Source organism: Vanellus vanellus (assembly GCF_965231255.1).
Source record: "Vanellus vanellus genome assembly, chromosome: 11".
Classification (NCBI taxonomy): Eukaryota; Metazoa; Chordata; class Aves; order Charadriiformes; family Charadriidae; genus Vanellus; species Vanellus vanellus.
In genome coordinates this window covers 10,468,938-10,489,827 of record NC_138916.1, presented here as the reverse complement: position 1 = coordinate 10,489,827, position 20,890 = coordinate 10,468,938, and the positions used below count along the sequence as shown (strand labels likewise).

At 36.9% G+C, this 20,890-nt stretch overlaps 1 protein-coding gene and 1 long non-coding RNA gene across 2 annotated transcripts in view; one reads left to right on the top strand and one right to left on the bottom strand.

Annotated features, from left to right (window-relative positions):
• Positions 1–20,890, bottom strand: part of LOC309676181 — a 173,767-nt gene that overhangs the window by 16,739 nt on the left and 136,138 nt on the right. The gene's annotated exons all lie outside the window — the stretch shown is intronic.
• The window catches only part of UNC13C (unc-13 homolog C), a gene marked incomplete at its 5' end in the record, with an annotated part of 181,486 nt that overhangs the window by 152,999 nt on the left and 7,597 nt on the right, over positions 1–20,890 (top strand). Inside the window, 6 exons of the mRNA XM_082488673.1 lie at positions 3,008–3,096; positions 4,346–4,495; positions 6,029–6,152; positions 9,560–9,616; positions 10,729–10,809; positions 11,723–11,870. Of these exons, the coding sequence (XP_082344799.1) occupies positions 3,008–3,096; positions 4,346–4,495; positions 6,029–6,152; positions 9,560–9,616; positions 10,729–10,809; positions 11,723–11,870 (649 nt within the window). The remainder of the gene's footprint in view (positions 1–3,007; positions 3,097–4,345; positions 4,496–6,028; positions 6,153–9,559; positions 9,617–10,728; positions 10,810–11,722; positions 11,871–20,890) is intronic.

Sequence of the window (20,890 nt, the reverse complement as noted above, 5' to 3'; positions counted from 1 at the left end):
TAATACATCCTTCTAAAGCACATTCCTTTTTGAGCTTGTTTTTGCAAAACTGTGGTGTATTTGCACAGTGTAGCCATGTTGTGAGCTGCAGCTTTTTAGAATATTTAAGAGGGAGACGGTAACTCTTCCTACTTCCACCGAATTTTTTTTTCAACTATTTTAAGGAAGGCGTCATAGCTCAACATATTTTTCATATTAAAAAAAAAAATCAGTGGATTAATTTATGCATAAAAGATAAGATATACAGAAGATAATCCACAATAGTTATTGTGTGTGATGTGCAGAGGTACCAAAAGCTGATTTACCTTATCTCCACTGCACAGGGCCATCCTAAAACCATCTTTACCAGTTGTGAAGTACCCCCAAAATTTCATAATATAGAACCATCACAATAGTTTCTGCCTTAGCTGTACCATAACAGGAAAAAAAACGGGTCATGGCTGGGGTATATTTGGATGATGCCAGTCAAGGTCTGATGCCTGAGGACCCTCTGATTTGCCCTGGGATCTCACTAGCACATAAAGGGCACATGGTAAAATAAGTGAAAAGTGCACATTTCAGTCCTGGTGAGACGCTCAAATTGCCGTATTTTCCAGTAGTTAAACAAAAATAACAATAGCATTTAAAAGTCTTGCTAACATAGTCCTAGTCATCGCATCACCAGGTGTCTAGCGCCTGGGTGCTCAGCCCGCATACCTCTTTATATTCCACTCCTCCCTATGACACTGCATTAATAAGCATGAGCATGTGTATACACAAGGCTGGGTGTCCTGCCAGATGCCTCCAGCTGTGCACACACAAACTTGTTCATGCAACAAAGCCCTCTAAAACTTCTAGCACTTGCATGCACCTTTCTAGAATGTGTGTGATGTCCACCATCTGGTATTAGTATTTAATCCAATTTTGGCCAAACTAAGCCAAATTCCAGGTGAACTTAGCAAATATATTGTGTTTTCTGGTTACCACAACAACCTCTGATGGAAAGTAACTACATTGGCCAGTGTAGGCCCAGTAACAAGATGATTCTGTAGCTTGTGCATGATCTTATAAGAAATTTTGAGTCTTCTGCCTGCTCGGTATTTTTGTGCTTTCTCTGATGTATACCATGTTCAGTGTGAATGCTTGTGTGTTCAGTATTTGTTAAATGTTAATATTCCAGTGGTCTTAAATTTGTGTTCTGTATGTATCCCACCAAAGGAGGCAGTATATTTCCATAGTGAAATGCATTTCCTGGGAAAGTCTTTGCCTTTGTTAGTAAACTCTACCTTTGTTAGCTAATATAGACATTTTGGTAAAATTAGCTTTTTTGTCCCTCCTTTTCATATGAAGGAAAACACTTTAAGTGCATGAACTGTCAGAGTGTATCTGCAAGGGAAACTCCTAAGACATGAAGTGGAGAAGCAATAGAACTTCTCTCAGTGCAAAGTAATTAAAAAAACTAAATCAGTAAGTAGTCATAGTGTTAAAATATGAGCTTCTCAGATTAGAAAAGTGCTACACATCACTGAATATCTTCTAAGGGATGTATGGCAATTCCCCTTCTCACCTATTTCAGATTTTTGTCAAAAACTGTAATGAAAATCTTGGATTTTCTATGGTTTTGAACCGCACACAGCTTCTAAGGAGAGAAAGGGTGGTCTGAGGTTAGAACACAGTAGATCTTTGGAGGTGTTTCAGAGTTTGTTTTTTCTTTACTTTGCCTTACAGTCCCGCTGTAAGTCTCATGTAAGTTATCCAATGCACGGTGACACACTTCCCCTTGTCTCTAAAGTGTGATTAAAAGAGCTGACCTACTGCTCCGTGGTTCTCTGAAGCATCAGATGAAGAATAAGCACTAAACACTACTCATGCAGTTGAAAGATAGGAAACGCAAATACTGACAGACCTGATTATGTATTCTAAATGTGCAATTTCCTTAGAAATTCTCAGAAGATCTGCATCTGACCTTACTGCAGAACAAAGGCCAGAATTTCAGGATTATCATTGAAAATCATTCCCTAACATTGTGATGTAGACAGCTGAAAGACCTGGAACATCAGCAATTAATTCATATTCAGTTGTTGATCCTGATGATCATCAATCATATCCCATAATGGACTGTAACTATTTTTGCTAAATGCTAAAAGCTCAAGGAGACAAAAAGTCTTTTTTTTTTTATTTGGAAAAGAATGCATAGCAAATAAATAAGCTGCTGATCAATATCAACAGAGTACCTTTTTGATTAAGTATCTATGCATGGATCCTCGTGTATCTATGCATGGATCCTGTAAATGGAAAACTATATTTCTCCCCTGCATTCTCTTTTTTTCGTGTGTTTAGAAAACCAGTGTCAGAGGTAGAGGAGCTGTTCTCCCTGTGCATCAGAATGCATTGCTCTCTGCTTGAATTATATATGTCTTAATATGGCTTTTAGAAACAGAAGTTCTGAAACTCAATAGATTCCCTTCCCTCATACTATATCAGTAGAAGCAGCATGGATAGTCTTCAAGCCATCTTTTCCACTGCTGACTGTTCTACTTTTACACTGCATTAATGGGAATATGGAAACATCTTCCTCGCAAATCACAAAAAAAATTACCCATGGTGGTGAAATGTACAAAAAAAATATTAAAAGATGAACACGTCTGCAGTATTAACAACACAATCGCTAAATTCTCATTCATCCTTCTCTTGGTATGCCTTGCAAATACCATTTGCATGGTAACGGTAATTTTATTCTTGTGACTGCCAACACAATTTGCACCATCTCACAGAAAGCCATTGTTTAATGGCACAGTTTTCATTTCTAGCATTATAGTTCTTCACTATTACGATTAAATATTTTTCTTTAAATGGTGATTGGACTTTTAGGCCTCCTAAAGGAATCCTGTGTTGTAACAGGTGTTTTCCCATTTACTTTTCCATAGTGCAGTGTATCATTGCATATGTTTCCTAATTGATTAGTTGCAATGGGAAACCCCAAAACATAATGTATAAGTAAAATATAACATCACTTATCTCTTTGCAGTTGGATCCTGAAGCTAGTGTTGTTCTAAAAGAACTTCAGGTGAAACTTAGCAATGTCTTGGATGAACTCAGCGTAACATATGCTACAAGGTAACAAACTATTTTACTGCAAACCTTAGATAAATATTCCTGTGCAAAAATCTGCCTCGTTGATTAGTCTGGGTGGTTGCTTGGATGTCCTGAGGTACAGTTTGCTTCTGCCCCGATGAAGTGGTGTGCATTTGTGTGTGTGCATGGGTTTAGACTCTGAAGTACAGAGCAATAACCTCACTGTAAAGAAAACTGACAATGGTCTGTGGGCACGAACGTGTTACAGAGGTGAGGCTGATGGCCTTTGTTCTGCTCTTTGGTTTGTTCTTGACTGATGCTATTAAACTTTTCTCTCTGACCATGCTTATGTTACTTCCTGAGACTGACAGCTTTTTCCAAGTGGCCTGCTTCAACCAGGGATGTCTGCCGATGTTTAGCTTGCTTCAGGTGGTCACTGTGAATGGCTGCCTTGGGTCATCTCCTTGCCTGTGGCTCTGCAAAAATTGTCCACTGAGCCTTATTCTCAAAATCTTTCTTTAATCAGAGTGCACACTGCAGTCTTGAATGAGTATGGTGCTGTGCCAGCAGTGCCTGTGCTGCAAGTTATTTTTGTTTCAGATTAGAAAGGTATCTAAAAAAGAGGGATTAGTGCTGTAGTGGTATTCATTAAGCGAAGTCTATAGTTGCTTATTTAATCCATCGATGAACCGTCTAGGCAGACAGTGTTCACTTTTTCTGAGTGTGCTTAGTTTGTCACGTTGTCTTGCTTTATTTTTGCTCCCAGGTTCTCTGATTGTTGACAGTGCATGAATATTATTTCTTCTTTCTGAATGAGCCAACTAGGTTTCTGCAAAAGAAAACCCAGGGGCAGCTCCATCAAGGATATTCTCCAGATAGCTAGAAAAATAATTTATAGTCATCTGTGCCTGTTGTATGTTCACACCAAAAACAGAATCTTGAGAACTTATTGATAGCTGATAGTGAATCGTATCCTAAACTGATGCTGATACATCTGTTGCTTTCAGAAAATAATTACTTGCCCCTCCCCCCCCCCGACAAGGGCATGAAAAGCATAATGACAGAACATAAACAAGGGGAAAAAATCAGAGCAGTACATGAATTAGTTATATGAGCTATAATCCTTAGGAGGAGTTGTTTTCAGTCTGTAAAACCTGTGGTATCTTGCCTTTGTGAACTTTCCATCATTGCAGAAAAGATTTAAATCTTGTTGAAGAACCTGATGCAAGACGATAAATATTGTTTTCTATCCCAAATTCTTTCATTCTCTTTTCTTTTGCCTATCCTGTAGTTTCCAGTTCATTATTGAAGATTGCATAAGACAAATGAGCAATGAACTGAATCAAATGAGAGGAAATGGGAATGCAGCAGCCAATAAGAACAGTGCGGCCATTGATGCTGAGATTGTGCTTCGGCCTCTCATGGATTTCCTGGACAAAACGTAAGTGTGGCAGGCTAGGAATTGAATGCTACAGTCAGGCATACTGGGGTTTACCCTGAAGCATCATTAATACCTAGAAGCACTTGGTAGTATTTGTAATATTTGTAATACTCACATGTGTGCAGAATACTATGCTTAATTTGTTTACTTGTACTAAGCAGTTTCTATGTAAGCTACATATTTGCCTTTCTATTTCCTGTCATGTTTTGAGTCATTAGAAAGGAGCTGGTGTACGGTCTGTCCGCCAGGAGCTGTGATGTAAAGATTGTACTGAACAAAAGAACAAAAGTTAATTCCCTATACTGAAATTGTCTGGCAGTTGTTCTAGGCTTGCACCCAGTGTCCCCCTGCTTATTAATATGCACTTCTGTGTCCCTAAAAACCTGGTCACCATTTAAAGATTTACAGATCAGCTTGTTTTTTTTCAGTCGGTAAAAAGCTAAATTTTGAAATAGTCCTGCAAACTCACTCTGGGCCCTTAAAGTAAGGGTTATCTTGTCTTCTCATCGCCCAGCAGTGACAGGATCAGCTGTTCTGAAAGGCTGTGGGCATCACAGGCACAGAAAATAAAGGTCTGAAATTTAAAAAAAACAAGCTACCACTGCTAGGGAATATCACCTTTCTTACAAATATATATTTATAATAGGATTATAAACATGCCCTATTAATATGGTTTGGGTTTTAGTTATTTATTAATTATGCTTTTATCTATGCGCTTACTAAGAGTAGTATGAGATGCTAGAAATATGAATTGGCATATTTATGATGACTTTTATGATTATATGACTTTATTATAATCTCTTTTTACATTAATAGATTAGACATAATTCTGTAAAATTCCCCACGTACACATTTGTGTGATATTATTTTGAAATATTTTTGCCTGTGACTGAAAACTGCAGCACTTTATTCATGACTCTACTTATTCACAACCATATATAGAAGATGGCTTATGAATATACTTTTAAATAAAGAAACAAAAAAACCCTATGTATATAGATCCTCCAAAAATTTAATTTTACCATTAGTAGTAACTGGTATGATTTCCCAGATACGCCAGTATATAGAAATAAATGTTTACAAACAGTAGCCCCGAATTTGCAGTAGCTAGCAACACCTAGTTCTACATCCCAGTAGAAATATAAGACAACAAGGAGATATTTGTTTTTTATTTTTAAAACATAAACAAATTATATACCAAACTTTAATTCAGGGGCTTGGGAGTGCTAAGTTGTATTCTCCATCAAACTTTGTAACTCATCATCATTTTTCATTTTCGATAAATCTATATCAGTAATAGATTAAGCAATAAATTGGATAGTGGATAATTGCATGATTTTATAATCTGCAAGTCTCTTTTTTTATCAAAAATATTTACTGGTAATATTGCAAAATAACTAAGCCATTGAGAAATCCTTATCAGTAGAGAAAAGCTATACTGTAATGGCCATTAATCTGAGCATATAGTGATACAGCACCTTTGAATTCTTAATGCTAGTTTTGGAGACTGATTTGTGTTTTGTTTTCTTCCAGTTTAAGTGTCTCGGCGAAAATCTGTGAGAAGACAGTTCTGAAACGGGTTTTAAAAGAGCTATGGAAGTTAGTCTTGAACAAAATAGAAAAACAAATTGTGCTTCCACCACTGACGGACCAAACCGTAAGTGTCCCAGCAGTAGTTCACACACATTACAAAGGATTTTATTAATGTGCTTAATCAGGTGTTTGCCAAGGGGTCTGATACTGTCCTTTTCTGTACCTTGTCCAGAAGGGATAATCTATTGACTGTATGCAGTGTGTTGCTCTCCAGTGTCTGAAAGTAGTGTAGCTAGGTTGCTCTTCTCTAGCTGCTGAGGAAAACCTTGCTCGTTCATACACTGCCTCCCCAACTCGGAGCAGTTTTCATGAATGCAGTGTAACAGAAGCCGAACCACTGGCTTTGTAGTGTGCTTTCATATAAGGGCTTTTAAGTTTGATTTCTCTTGGCGTCATCGTGCACAGTTACACCAAGAGTGTTCCTTGCCCTTCCCAGTTGCACTGGAAATTCAATCGCTTCAATTTTTGCAGCTCCCAAAAAGCCAGGAATGCCCTGTCCCATTCTCCAGTCCTGCCTCATCGTGAGGCAGCGCTTAACATCAGGAAGCTTAAGCCAATTTTGGCTCTAAAGTTGTGGGGTATTTTAATATACTTGATAGGAAGTCCTTTTTGGGCAGGACTGCATTTACAGCCTGACAAGAAGAGAGAAAGAAACTATGAGTTAATACGGGAAGCAGTGCTGCTACACACAAGACCAGTGCGGGTGATGGCCTGACATGAACCCACAGTGGTGACAGAGCTGAGGGCACCAGTAGAATCTGATTCTGTCTAAGGATGAAAGAAAAAGGGCCTGACTTGGAGTGCCTTTTTTTAATTGCTTTTTCTTTTTTTGAGGGACTGGGATAACGTGTTAATGATTCTTGTTTTCAAGCTTCTCTAAAATAAATTCACCATCTTTATGACAAGCTAATCATGACATTGCTGTGGTGTGCCTTTGGGCAACTTTACTGTATACGTCCCAGGATATCAGTTAAGCTGCTAATAATCTATTGGTCAGCAGCCATATGTTAAAGACATATCATTATAATATATTGAAGATACATGAAAGAATATTGCTGGAGAGGCAAGAGAAACATGTATAAATTATGTAAAGGTAGTAATGAAATAACCTGAGCTATTAAAAATTCTAGACTAGAGCTAATCGCAAGATCATAGCCAGGACTCCATTCACTGGATTTGTTCATATTTACTATAATGCTCTTGTTTACTATGCATAATTAGAAACAGCCTCTCTTTCAATGAGCAACAGTGTCAAGTTTATATTTCTGAGATTTTTATTTGCTTTTCAAACATTTTGGTGCAAATTTTATCTGCACATACACAAGTAGCATTTAAATTAGGTAACTGCATTTCCCATCAGATGTTAGGAGCATTTATCAGCTTTATACAGGATCAGTTGTTACATTCTGATTCATTAGAACAGCATGGTTCAGAGTTAAAGGCTTTCTTCTCTTGCCTTTTTTAATTGGTTGCCAAGAATACAGAGTTACCTGTCAGAGACTTAGTAAGCCTACTTGGACAATAGCATGATATGTTTCAGTTAGTTAAGACAGTAAAACATTTTTTTCAAACATTTCCCCCCAAGAGTCTGAATGTTGGCCTTTCTTTTAAAAAACATTAAAAATATTTTAGTCTTTCAAGCATAGTGAAAATAAGCTTTGATTGCCAACTGAACACAGATTTTGGTTCATCTGCCTGAATCTGCAGACACCTCTGTTGTCCTTACAGAAATCGCACCAAGCAATAAGCTGTGACACTGATGTTAGAGCCCATTTGAAAAAAGGTTATTCCAGTTACTAGTTTAGCAAGTTGATACTTCATTAAGCTGCAGGTGTCCATCTGGAATGCAAAAATTCCACATTTCAGTCAGAACACATAAAGGGCGGTGAAAAAGAACAGACAAGGAGCTCTCCTCCCTTCTCACCTAGAATGAAGCCTTCTGGACGGACGTTAGATTAGTTAGTGGGCAAAGGTAAGGCGGCTTCTGTTTATCGGCCGGTTACTGACTGAAGGCAGAGGCTGCGCCTATCATTCAAGACTCTTTAAGATGATTTTAAATGGTGACAGCTGGGATTTCTACGAGTGCTTTGCCCCCATTCTTCATAAAACAGATGAGAACCTTGCTTCTCCACAAACACCAAAGAAACCTGAGCCTCTGTCTAGAAAATTGTCTGCAGTGTATTTTGTTCCAAATTTTGCTTAACATTGCTTTAGTAGAGGATACAGTATCTTAAATCTGTAGGCTGTAGTGGCTGAGGACCATGGAAAATAGGTACAAAGATTACTGGATTAGGCTTTCAGAGTGCTTGCAGTATCACATGTGTATGCTACACTTCACCAGCTGTTTGGTTTTACTAGTGGTAGCCTCTATATTCACTGTCCCGGTTGGCAGACATGGTGAAAGGTGTATAGTAAGTTGCATTTATTTTGCTACTTCTATTTCCTATTGAACACACAGTTAAACAAAATCAATTAAAAGTAGGATACTGTAAGAGAGATGTTTCCCTTTTGCAGCCTTGAATATTACTTTCTCTCTCGCTGAGTGTGAGAGGCAGACTTTCGGAAGCAGGGTTTATTTTTTAATTTTCATATTTATCTTACCTTCTCATTACTAATAAATAATGAACATTTAAGCTGCAGTTCTATATTAACTCTTTTGCAATTGAACCATGCAGAAGCAAAATTATTTCTGGAAACTGAAACCTTTTGGACAGAAAGAGTAATGAAAAATTGTTCTGTATAGTGCTATGTAAGTTGGACTGACTTTTTTTGAAATCCAGATATTCAGAACTATGTCTTGCTGAACTGCCGAGTAACTGCACTAGTAATTATATTTCTTGGAGTAACTGTGATAAAAAGTGTGAGCATAGAATTATAATATTCTGTTTGTCTAAGACACATAGGCATTGGCTTTGGGTGTCATGCCAAGATTTGGCTATTGTAAAATATTGGTTCAACTTCATAACACTTTTGTATCTTTTCTTAAAGAAATGGCTTTGGCTTCACAGTGCGCCGTTATGCTGTGTGTTACTCAACTGCAGACAGTTCAGCTTTTACAGGTTCCTCAGGGCTGCTCATTTCCCGTTATTATTTATATTAGCATAGCACCTGAGCACTATGATTATGGACAAATATCTCATTGACACACTGTATAAGAACAATCCCAGCCTAAGCTTAAAAATATTAAATACAAAATGAGATAGCAAACAGGAGCACGCAAAACCACTATCAACAGAATACACAATATTTGTATCAAATGTGGGATACTGGAGGGAATCACGCTGCAGCCATTCAACTACTTTACTTGGCCTTATCAACTAAATGAAAATATGTCTCATGTGTAATTGAAATTTTTATTTAGCTTTGCAAAACAGCAGCTAATGTCCTAGCAGAAAATAAGAACATGTTGACATAAAAAGCAAACATGCTGTAGTGAGTCTGAATTTTTCTGAATTTTCAATATGATTACAGGGGCCTCAGATGATATTCAGTGCAGCCAAAGATCTTGGACAACTGTCAAAACTCAAGGTAATGGAGCCAAATGAAGCTGTGAATGGCTTGGTCTAATGAAAAAAAAAAAGATGAAATATTAGTGACTGTGAGGCCAAACCTCATGCCTCATTCTTGTGCTTATTTGCCACAATAAGACTGAATATGGCAGTAACTGTTCATAGGTGAGTAATGATTTTAGTCTCATCAAAACCAAGTTAAGAATAAAAGACTGTATGCTTATACAGTAAAGTGATCACTAGGTGGGTCAAGAAGATATCAGTCCCATATTGCACAACTAGGCCTTATAACCATTAAACATCATGGAAAAAAAAAATTATGAGATCTTTGTGTTCCTTTCTGGAACCAGTTCTGAAAAAAGCTCTAAGGTGGGAATACTGGTATTTTTTTTCTACATATTAATTTATGGTGTGTATTGAAACATAGCATGTACCTCTACAATAAACTCATCAGCACTACATTACTGAAGTCCATAATACACTTGACAGAGAGCTTAGACATTTGATACTGAAGTCGGTTGTTTGCCAATCAATTTTGCCTTTAGGATTTCAGATTTGGGCAGAAAAGTGGTAATTTGTGCTTCTCTGAATAATTGTTCAGTTTGCTAGAGGAGTTGAAATGTTGCCTAAGTAAATCACAAGATGCTTATGCTAGACAAAGATTTCACAGGAGTATAGTCACTTTAGGGCTATTTAACTTATGTTCTAATACAAAACTTTTTTTAAACATGGGGCATTAACAAACATTAGTTAAACTGTCAGGTTTATTAATAAAATTCATTATTTCAGTATCATCTAATATAATTATTTAAACTTAAAATTTAACACACACACACACACACACACAGAAGAGAGAAATAATACATCCTAGGAAAAGAAATAAAGTTACACAGATGCTCAGTATTAAAAACTGCTGATTTTTCGCTACAATTTATGTTTTCAAGAATCAACATGATTGCTTTAGGTTATAAGTTGTTGTAAAAGAAGTCTGAAGTTCAGTTAATCCCTGTTAATCATAGGGGCTTGAGGGGCATTTGGCCATTTGGTTGGCTGGTTTGTTTTTCCAAGAATAGACAGGCCACAGTACTGATTCTCTTTTGAAATCAGCTGCGGCCTTAACTTGCTTTACAGGACCATGTGATTCGAGAGGAAGCCAGAAGCCTGACCCTGAGGCAGTGTGCAATAATGGAAGTAGCACTAGCTACTATAAAGGTACAGCTTTATGTGTTTTTCTGTTCTGTGCTGCAATGACCAAGAACATGATTGACATTAACAACAGATTCTAATGTAGAACGGTACCTTAGAATCATGAAGTTCCCTTTAATATGTCGAGAACCATTTGATCCTAAGCTCCTTGTATTGACTTGAAAGCAGATGTCTGATAGTCTGCATAAAGAGAACTGTGGCTACAGCTGTTCTGACCCAAAGGAAATCCTCTTTTGAGGGATGAAATTTACCCCTCATCGTCAACGGCAGGACCAACTGATGAGCTCCTTTTCTCTTCCATCCATGCAGCATTTTCTGCATGTCCACAGTAAAACAGGTCAAAATTGGAATAAAAAAAAAATATATATAATCACTATGGAAACTTACATGGAATTTCTAGTTATTTCTCAAAGCAGAATCATAATTTCAGGTACAATTACAATGCAATGATAATCCAAAACTTTGTATTCTGTAATCTTCTCTTTTAAAATTTTAACAAAATTCCCCCTTCCTTCAGAAAGAATGTATTCTTTAATTGTGCCGTAAACTGTGCCAGGATTTTAGAATTTATTTTTTTTTTTGCATAAAACCTGTTCCACTCTCCACAACCTAAAAGAACCCCGCAAATATATATATATCCAGTTTTAACATATAAATTCTTGACATCATGAAGACCAAAATTTAAATTTTGTATTTTTTTTTTCTCCCACAAGTCTTAAATTTTTTCCTTTGGAAAGAAGCTCTGTAGTAGAGATGATGACAGTTATCTCAACTACTATAATCGTACATCTAGCCACACATGCCTGATGTTATTTTTAAAAGTTTGTGTAAGAATTTTACTTAAAATTGTATGTCTGTAACTGGGGCCTCTCGCAGATAATTTGCTTCTCTGAACGACCATGTTTCTTTTTCATTTTAGCAATACTTCCATGCTGGAGGAAGTGGGCTGAAAAAGAATTTCCTGGAAAAGAGCCCAGACCTACAGTCCCTGCGATATGCTCTCAGCCTTTACACGCAAACTACTGACGCCTTGATAAAGAAGTTTATAGACACTCAGACGTCTCAAAGTAAGTGATTTGTAAGAGAGGTATATGTGCATCAAATGATGTTTTAAATTATTGGTCGCCAATCACATTCTCCAAAGACTGTGGTATTTTAGAGTTTATTGTCACAGATTTTCCCATGTGATGTTATGCCGTATCAACTGCTGTTGTCAATCAGTGGAGCTTACCTGAGGGCAGCTTGTCACTTTACATGAAGTATAGGTCCCATAGCTCTATATGAGTATCAGGGTTATTTATAGGAGCATTCCACACACAGACAGGGTTGTAAAAGCCATACCAGAGTGTATATTATAATTGCAGAAACAGTAAATTCGTAGAGTACATTGGCAGGCACCTCTAGATACCCTCAGAGCTGGAGGATATTAATTACTAATCACAAATAACTGCAAAAAGCGTCACATATCACTTTAAGGTTTCCTTTTGGGATAAGGAACAATGAATTGTGAGCAACATGTACTTAATCTAGCACACTACACATTACAGAACGCACACTTCTTCTAGCAGGTCATCTGTGGATTCAAAAGGAATAGAAGGTTTCTGTAGGCTGAAATACAGCATTTATTTCCCTGTCTAGATTTTTTTCCTTTGTGCATTTCAGAATTCAGACTCAAAACCATCCTGCTAAAAATATCACATGGGTTTTTTATGCCTGCTTATCAAAAATGCAAATTTTGTTACTTTCCCAAAAGCAAACGAAGGCAGAGAACATGCAAGAATATGATATTAGGTATACTTTGAATCTGGACATCAGCAACACTGAGGCCACTTTTTCCTGCTCTAGAATTCTGGTGTAGTGCACCAAAAAAACTGAAACAAAGTTCTCTTCATTTAAAATATATATGCCATTCATTAATGGTGAAGAGGAAAGAAGTCCTCTTTCAGAAGAGGACTTTCTATGGTTTCAGTAAGGGGGCAAGAGTTCATAGTTATACTTTTAGGCAAAGATTCCTTCTATTTTCAAAAAGAAGCTATTTCTTACCATTTTACTCACCAATCTAGGACAGTGTTTTCATACTTCTACAGTACGTGCAGGAACTGCTTTTATATAGATAATGTGCATTATATTCCAAGCTGAACAGTTTCTTCATTCTAGAAACTGCAAATTTTTGCATAATAGTAATCTTTACTAGACTTCTTTTGAAGGTAATGGGCATTTGTAAAAATGGCCTGTCCACCACTTAATATCTTTGGGAAGGAATACAATTTTCTGATCTCTAAAGAATTACCCTGCTCTCCCACTCACTCATGAGAATCAGGAAAGTTTTAATTGGACAGTTAAGCTTGGTTTTACCTCTGAAGTACAGTATGTTACTCACAGTATAAAAAGCATGAAATGTTAGTTTTGCAGCTTGTCCCAAGATTAATTCCAAGGAATTATTTCCTAGACAGTTTCTATATTAGACTGAGGATCTCTGTTAATAATTCATATATTACAAGTGAGAAAATTGCTATAAAACTCTAACATATAAGGAACAGATCCCCCACCCTCAAAAAAAAAAAAGATTAAAAATATGGATTTAGGCAGAAAGCTATTAATTACTAGTATATTTTGCTTTTCCTCATGCATACTTTCATTGTAACTTCAGGAGAAAAAATTATCAAGGTTGTAGCCATAAGCAGAGATCCTTCATAAGTCCTGAACCACAAACTTGAATTTTCTGATTTTCATCATGGTTTCAGCCTGAGGTCTGTGTTCATTTCTGTGCACACATTAGCATGCCTGTATTTGCACACCACTATTATCAGAAGTGTAGCCACTGGGAATGAAAGTTAAGGAAAAGTGACTCATAGCTTTTCATCATCCTTTAATGTCTCATTTAAAAGAACTAAAAACTCATCTGTTATTACTTCCAGCCTCACAACTGCAGCTGTGTCATTAGCATTTAGTTACAATGACCCTGCTTGTGAATCAGAAACTTTCTCTGAAGCATAATTAGATTTATACCTACCCTCATAGTTGTGCAGGTAACCAATCTTTAATCAATAGACAGTTGGATGTAATTAAACTCAAAGTAATGGAAAAATGAATACTTTAAATCTAAAGAAAATAGGATATTGAATAACTATAACTGTAGATAAAAGTGGATTCTCAGTTTTCCTGTAATGACTACTAGAATCAGACAATAATCAGGCTTACTTCTAACCGCAGGCGAACATACTTTGTCATTTGCCATGATTAAACTGCAGTGTTTCTAATTGAAAGGCAAAAATTTGTTTCATCAGCATGAGGAAGGGGAGTTACTTCCCCCCCCCCTTGAAAGCATAATAGCTATGTAAAAGCATATGTTATGGTCCTTGATACTTCCTGTATTCGTGTACATGCAGGATCAGGTTCAGTAGGAATAACCCAATTATCCAAGAGTATGCTTTTTCACCATTTCCAAACAAGGATGATTTCTTGAACCAGAGTGTCGATTCCCAGCCTTGGTGCCTACACATTCCTAAAGAGCTTCCTGGAAACAAAGCAATTTGCATAGGCAATAAAAATCTTCCTAACTTCTAAATGATGACTTAATTTCAGGGATTCATAGTTTTTCGTGTGGTGGTTCCAATACGCAAAATACTTGAAAGCTAAACTCTTATTGCTTTTTCCAACTACAGCAGGAGACTACATTATAATGGACACATGCTTTTAAAGCAAATTATCACACAGTCAGGACTCATGTAGTTAACTGCCATAATCTTACTCTGATGATTTTTCCTTTTCAAAGCACCGCTACAGACTCTCAAGACTGTTTTCAAAACAGACAAGTGTTTGAATAAGTAAATGACAATGCTGAGCATAAACCAGCAGTAACTTTTTGAATAACTGATGACATTGCTGCTTTTTTTTTTGCTTTCTTTTCCTTCATATAATGATTTGCCATTTAAAAGGAATGTGATTATGAAAGTTGTAAATTCAATACTTAGTGCTGTACAAACAAATCTGTAACCACTACAAAAATGAAAGATAAAAGAAAAATGTTGTCTGTATCAACTTTATTTATTAGACAATACAGATATCAGATTAGCATACTTAGTGACATAGCTTACATTCTGTCATATGCTATCATATTAAACATCTTTCTTTCTGCCTGACACAGGAGGAGCGAGAGGTTTCTCTACTCCGATTACATCTATACTGCTATCCCAAATCTGTCACGCACTTTCAGCTTCTTTGAAAATTAAGTACTGTTGAGACTCTGATCATTACAGATTTTTAACATTGGTATCAATATGATAGTAAGGGGGAAGATTATCTATGTTTGTCCCTTTGTATAAAAAAAGGAATTTTTTTCCCAGAAAAATAAGCAAAATCTGCCAGCGCTTGATCTATCCCAACCCACAAATATAAAACTTGTAGATCAGCATTTTCTTTCACAAATAAGTTATTGGTATTGTTTGGTAGGAAAACTTTTACAATTTTACATACAATGGATTATAAACTGCTAAAAAAAATTAGTTCCACTTACCTGAAATTCATATTTAATGTTAACCAGAAGGTGTCCAGGTGATTCTGTAGTGCCTGTTAAAAGCACATTCTTCTGGATCAGTGTTTTTTCTACTTACTCAACCATACACTCGTGTTAGCACTGCCAAGAACCATTTTGTGGAGCAGGTCACTTTAGAGTCTTTAAAACGGGCATTGATATAGACCTAAAGGATTTTGAAAAACCTGAAGGCAGTTTAGTGAAGAGAACTGCATTTCAAAGCCTGAGTGACTCGTGTCTTACACACTATATGGTCATTGATAACTCTGCAAAGAGCGCGAGAATCTCATGGCATCAGTACACCATTACCAAGCAGATCTACTGAGGTTCAGATCTCTGATTTATTCTGTTGCCTTTGGACTTTTGTCAGCTGTAAATTACCACTTTTAGATTGGGCACTACTAATAATATACACAGGAAGGAAAGGGGAGACCTGGTCACCTGGGACATATAGAGAGGGCCGAGATACTCAACAACTTCTGAGGTGGGCCTGTGCAAACCTCATGAAGTTCAACAAGGCCAAGTGCAATGTCCTGCACGTGGGCCAGGGCAATCTCATGCACAAATACAGGCTGGGTGGAGAATGGATTGAGAGAAGCCCTGAGGAGAAGGACCTGGGGGTGTTGGTTGATGAGAAATTCAACATGAGCCGGCAATGTGCACTCACAGCCCAGGCGGCCAACCCCATTCTGGGCTGCATCAAAAGAAGCATGGCCAGCAGGGTGAGGGAGGTGATTCTGTCCCTCTATTCTGTTCTCAAGACACCCCACCTGGAATATTCTGTCAAGCTCTGGCACCCTCAACATAAGAAGGACATGAACCTGTTAGAGCGGGTGCAGAGGAGGCCACAAAGATGATCAGAGGGCTGGAGCACGTCTGCTACGAAGACAGGCTGAGAGAGTTGGGGGTGCTCAGCCTGGAGAAGAGAAGGCTCTGGGAAACCTTATAGCAGCCTTCCAGTATCTGAAGGGGGCCTATAAGAAGGGTGGAGAGGGACTTTTTACAAAGGCAGGTAGTGATAGGACGAGGGAGAAAGGCTTCAAAATGGAAGATTATTTGAGTAAGTATCAGGAAAAAAATTTTCACTATGAGGTTGGTGAGGCAGTGGAACAAATTGCTTAGGGAATTTGTGGATGCCCCATCCCTGGAAGTGTTCAAGACCAGGCTGGATGGGGCTTGGAGCAACCTGGTCTGGTGGGAGGTGTCCCTGCCTAGGATCTAGGCAGGGGATCTTTAAGACTAGAGGATCTTTAAGATCTCTTCCAATCTAAACCATTCTATGAAATATTTTTTCGTATAAACTTACAGCAGCTTAGTTTTATAAACCTCATTAGAGAATGTTACTCTTATTGTAAGGTATATGACATAGCAATCCATAGTGGCAGAACTGCAATATATTTTGCAACCTGACTTTGTATTATTTAAGCAGAAAAATCAATACTCATCTAGCAACATGGAGCTCATACTACAATCCCTACTTGTGCGTTTAAAAGGCTATTCTTTTACATCAGCTGATTTGTATCGGATTTCTTTGTTGTTATGCTGGACAAGTGAAAGCTAAAAGGGGAAAAAGCATCATATTTACCTAATGAGAATAAGTAACTATAACAGTAATTCCATACTCATCTCGTGAAGCCACCAATACAGGGAAGAAAATTACATGATCAAAAATGAAGAGAAATTCCTTTCAACTGCCAAACAAAAATTCAATTCCTTGTTCCTTTGTAACCTGTAATTGTACAAGGCAAAGCAGAACCTCACTATCTCCTGTCTTCTTAAATATATAGAATCAGATTCAAATCCTTAACTGATAGTTAACTTAGAAAACAGCAAAACCACTATAGTTTAGGCAAGATGACGCGAGACTATAGAAAATAAAAACTGTTTGGCAGCTCTTACAAGTGGAAAAGGAAAGATTTTTTTTCTGCTTTTGCATGTCAAACCTGTTGTATTATTAACTGTCATATTTTGAAAGCTGTACCTGTATTCCATCATCAACTTTAAGTCCTACAGAGCATTTCCAGTTCTCTCATAACCTATTACTTCAGACAGCATTTAACTCAAGAAATAATCCCTGCTTCATCCACTGCAGTTTCAAATTGAGGTCACAATTATGTGTTACACAACCTTATTTTGTGAAAGAAAAAAAACAGACCTGCATTATAAGCTGCAGAAATCAATGTACAATTGCAAGGAACATATAGTAACAAACAACAGAAAGCGTAAGAACAATGAAGAAACTTGCAGAATTGCAACTAATGGAAGTATTCTAGCATATGCTAATATAATAAATAAATATTCAGAATAGTGGCAGAAAATAAATATTTTAGAAGTTCACATACAAAAAAAACAGACTGCTGGCAAACTTTCACTTAGGAGGCTGTCACAATAGAAAATTTCATTGGTTACTCCTTAAATGAAATAGTAAAGCATCTAATTTAGAAATAAGTTGTATATTACAGTTTCTTTTAAGTCTTCAAGGTACTGAACACAAGCTACTGGTATCCATCAGTTATATGACATTAGTTTTTAAAAAAATAACTTCTTAGTGGTGTCGGTGGAGCATTCACTACATATATAAGTCTCTTGAGAGGCTATACTTGCATGTATGTTGCCTGGTTAAAACACTGGGCAGTATTTATATTATATATATATACACACACACATACATATGGGTGGAAGGGTGATGCTAATCAGATACTCGCCTCCCAGATCAAAGCTGGTTCATCCCTGGTTTCTTACCATAGAGACACGTAAGTGACTAGAGAAAAAGGAGGGTCACAACAGGGTTGGTGGTGCAATTGCCAGCCCTCATCAGCTGAGGCATGGCTTACACTAGGCAGAGATAAAGGGAAAGCCTTAACTGAGGATTCCACCCTGACACTCAAACCAGTACTTTCTACTCACACCATAATATTCTACTTTTGTATTATGCTGTCTGAATTCCTCATATCACTCTGTCTTACATTACAGAAATTCAAATAGGAGAGAATCTATTTTGATAGTGTGGCTTTGTACGATTGAGAGGCTTAGAGTTGTTGCAGAACCTTCTGTCAACCTTAATATCTTCACACCAAGTGATCCTTAAGATAAATGATGCATGTTTTCTAATCAAATACAAACCTTCTACATCTTTTCAGTCTTTTCATGGCAGCTGGTGAAAGAACGGATGCTGAAAATCAGCCATTAAGTAACTGAACTTGGTTCTCAGACAAAAAAAAAACAATTATAAACAGTTTGTATAGCAACTTCTTAAAGCAAAGCATGTGTTGCAGTTAGCATGGTTATTGTTACCAAAAGCAGGTTTCCCTGCTTGCCTTTTCTCTAACGCACCTACAGAAGAGATCATTTAGCTTACTACATCCGGCTCTTTGTATTAAATGAAAATGTTAAAACATGCACTCTGGACTTTCCTTTAAATTATACAGCCTTGGGATCATGTGAAAAAAAACTTGATTAGTCACTCTGATCTTTTGTCTTCTAATAAATTAGCAGATGAACCCCAGACAAATATAGGTATTTTATTGGCATCGTTAATCAGAAGATGACAAATGTTTGTCTGAATTAAAATGTTGATTTCATAGCTTGTGTAATTCCTGGAGCACTGGGCAGTGTGAAAGCTTGAATATTTGTTCAACTTTTTCATTCTTATGGCCTATATAGAAAATAAGGTCAAAGCATAGGTCCAGTATTTAAATATATGGTCAGATTTATGCTGAAGAATCTAGCTAGCGGATGGGATGAGATAGGGTCACCACAGGGCAACATTGCCAGTTCAGCTGGTTTTATTGCTTGGCTCACAGTGCTTAGAGAGATTTTCTAAGTCTCAGGTAGTAAAATCATGTCATGCGCGATGATTAGTTTGCAGGTAGTTGTTTGTCTTTTAAACTAGATTTCTAATCCTCAGAGGTAAAGAGGGTCTTGAAATCCTGATTCCTAAAAGCCAGAGTAAAAAAAAAAAAAAAAAAAAAAAGAGAGAGAGAAAAAAAATGTAAACCACCATAGATTTAGGAACTTTTAATATAGCTATAAAGATTGTTACAGAGCCTAGCTTATTATCTTTGACTACTTTGGGGCAAAATTCCAGGAAGAAGACAGTCTTTAAAAGAGCATCTAGCCCCCGAACTATAAAATTATAGGAACCCATATAAGAACCCTAGACATTAGAAGGAGGCAGCGTAGACATACAGAGGAGAAACTTGATCAACTAACTATAAAGTGAAAGGAAAGGCTGAAAAAACTCAGTAAGAGAGAATCACTTCCATTTGGTATGGAAGTTGGGGAAATGGGAGAGCTCAAGTAGGGCAGAAAAGAACAATTATGTGAATTAACTAAAGGTTATTATAGATCCATGCCAACTGGAAGAGAAATACCAGCACGGTAATATGAATCTGAGGAATCGGAAAATTAAGAAATTCCAAGATAAACAAAACAAAACAAAAAAATCATTAAATATCATAATTTTTTAGTATTATTATATATTATTATTATATATATAAGCACAAAACACGTTCATATTTAAAGTCAGATAGGTGTTTGGTAAATGTCTGATTCCTTTTCTATTTAACCTCCTCCTGGCTGAGTGCAGAGACAGATTTTTCTCTTGAACCTCCCTTTGCATAAAGTAAAATATTTAATTCACATTTACCTTCTCAACCTAGAGGTCATTTCAGCCCTTCAATAAATGTAAGGAACCATGAATGCATGGAAAACTGGAATGTAACTGTGTGAGGAAAAAAAAGTATAGTAAATACAAGTAAAGGACTTCTGACAATATATTTTTATATATTCAATAAATTCTGACATTCTGTTCTTCCCTTTCAAAGCAAATAATAGATTATTACATTATAATAACTTAATAACTGCAGAGAGTATAAAAGCCTTTCAAATACAAGCAGGAGCTCTGTTTTCAAACACCTGAGAACAGACACTGATCTCTTTTGCACACTGTATTGAATTGCTTAATAGATTCCAGCTTCCAGAAATTGAATCAATTCTGTCCTCAGAGATACATAACTTCTCGCATTTGGAGGGGGACATAGTACATTTCTGAGTTCTCTGGAACCTGATCCAAAAAAGACCATAAATCTAGAGCCACATCAGGTTTTGGACACCCAGCTGCTTGTTTTGGTGACACAGTCCAACCCTTTTTCTTTTTTTTTTTCCAAACAAGTCCTATGAACTTTGTGAATGCAATGCAAGTTTGGGGAAAGCCTCATAGAGACACGACGGAAGGTGTAAGAACATCTACATATTGTCCTCATAAATAATTTGCAAGACAGTGAGTCTTACTCTTACAATATGACTGCATATTAGAATCACCCCTGCAAGCACCATTAAAGAAGAATGGACACTGCACAGACTACAGACACTTTAACAATACTTCTGGAGTTCCACAGTTTAAAAAAAAAAAAAAAAAAAAGACAAAAAAAATTAAATCTGTTGTTACTGAAGGCTGTAACTGTTGGATGAAACAAGAAGAATATATCCCTAGATGAAGAACAATAAAAACATTCTCTTTTGCTACTAGATGACTTGACAGCATAAAAAGAA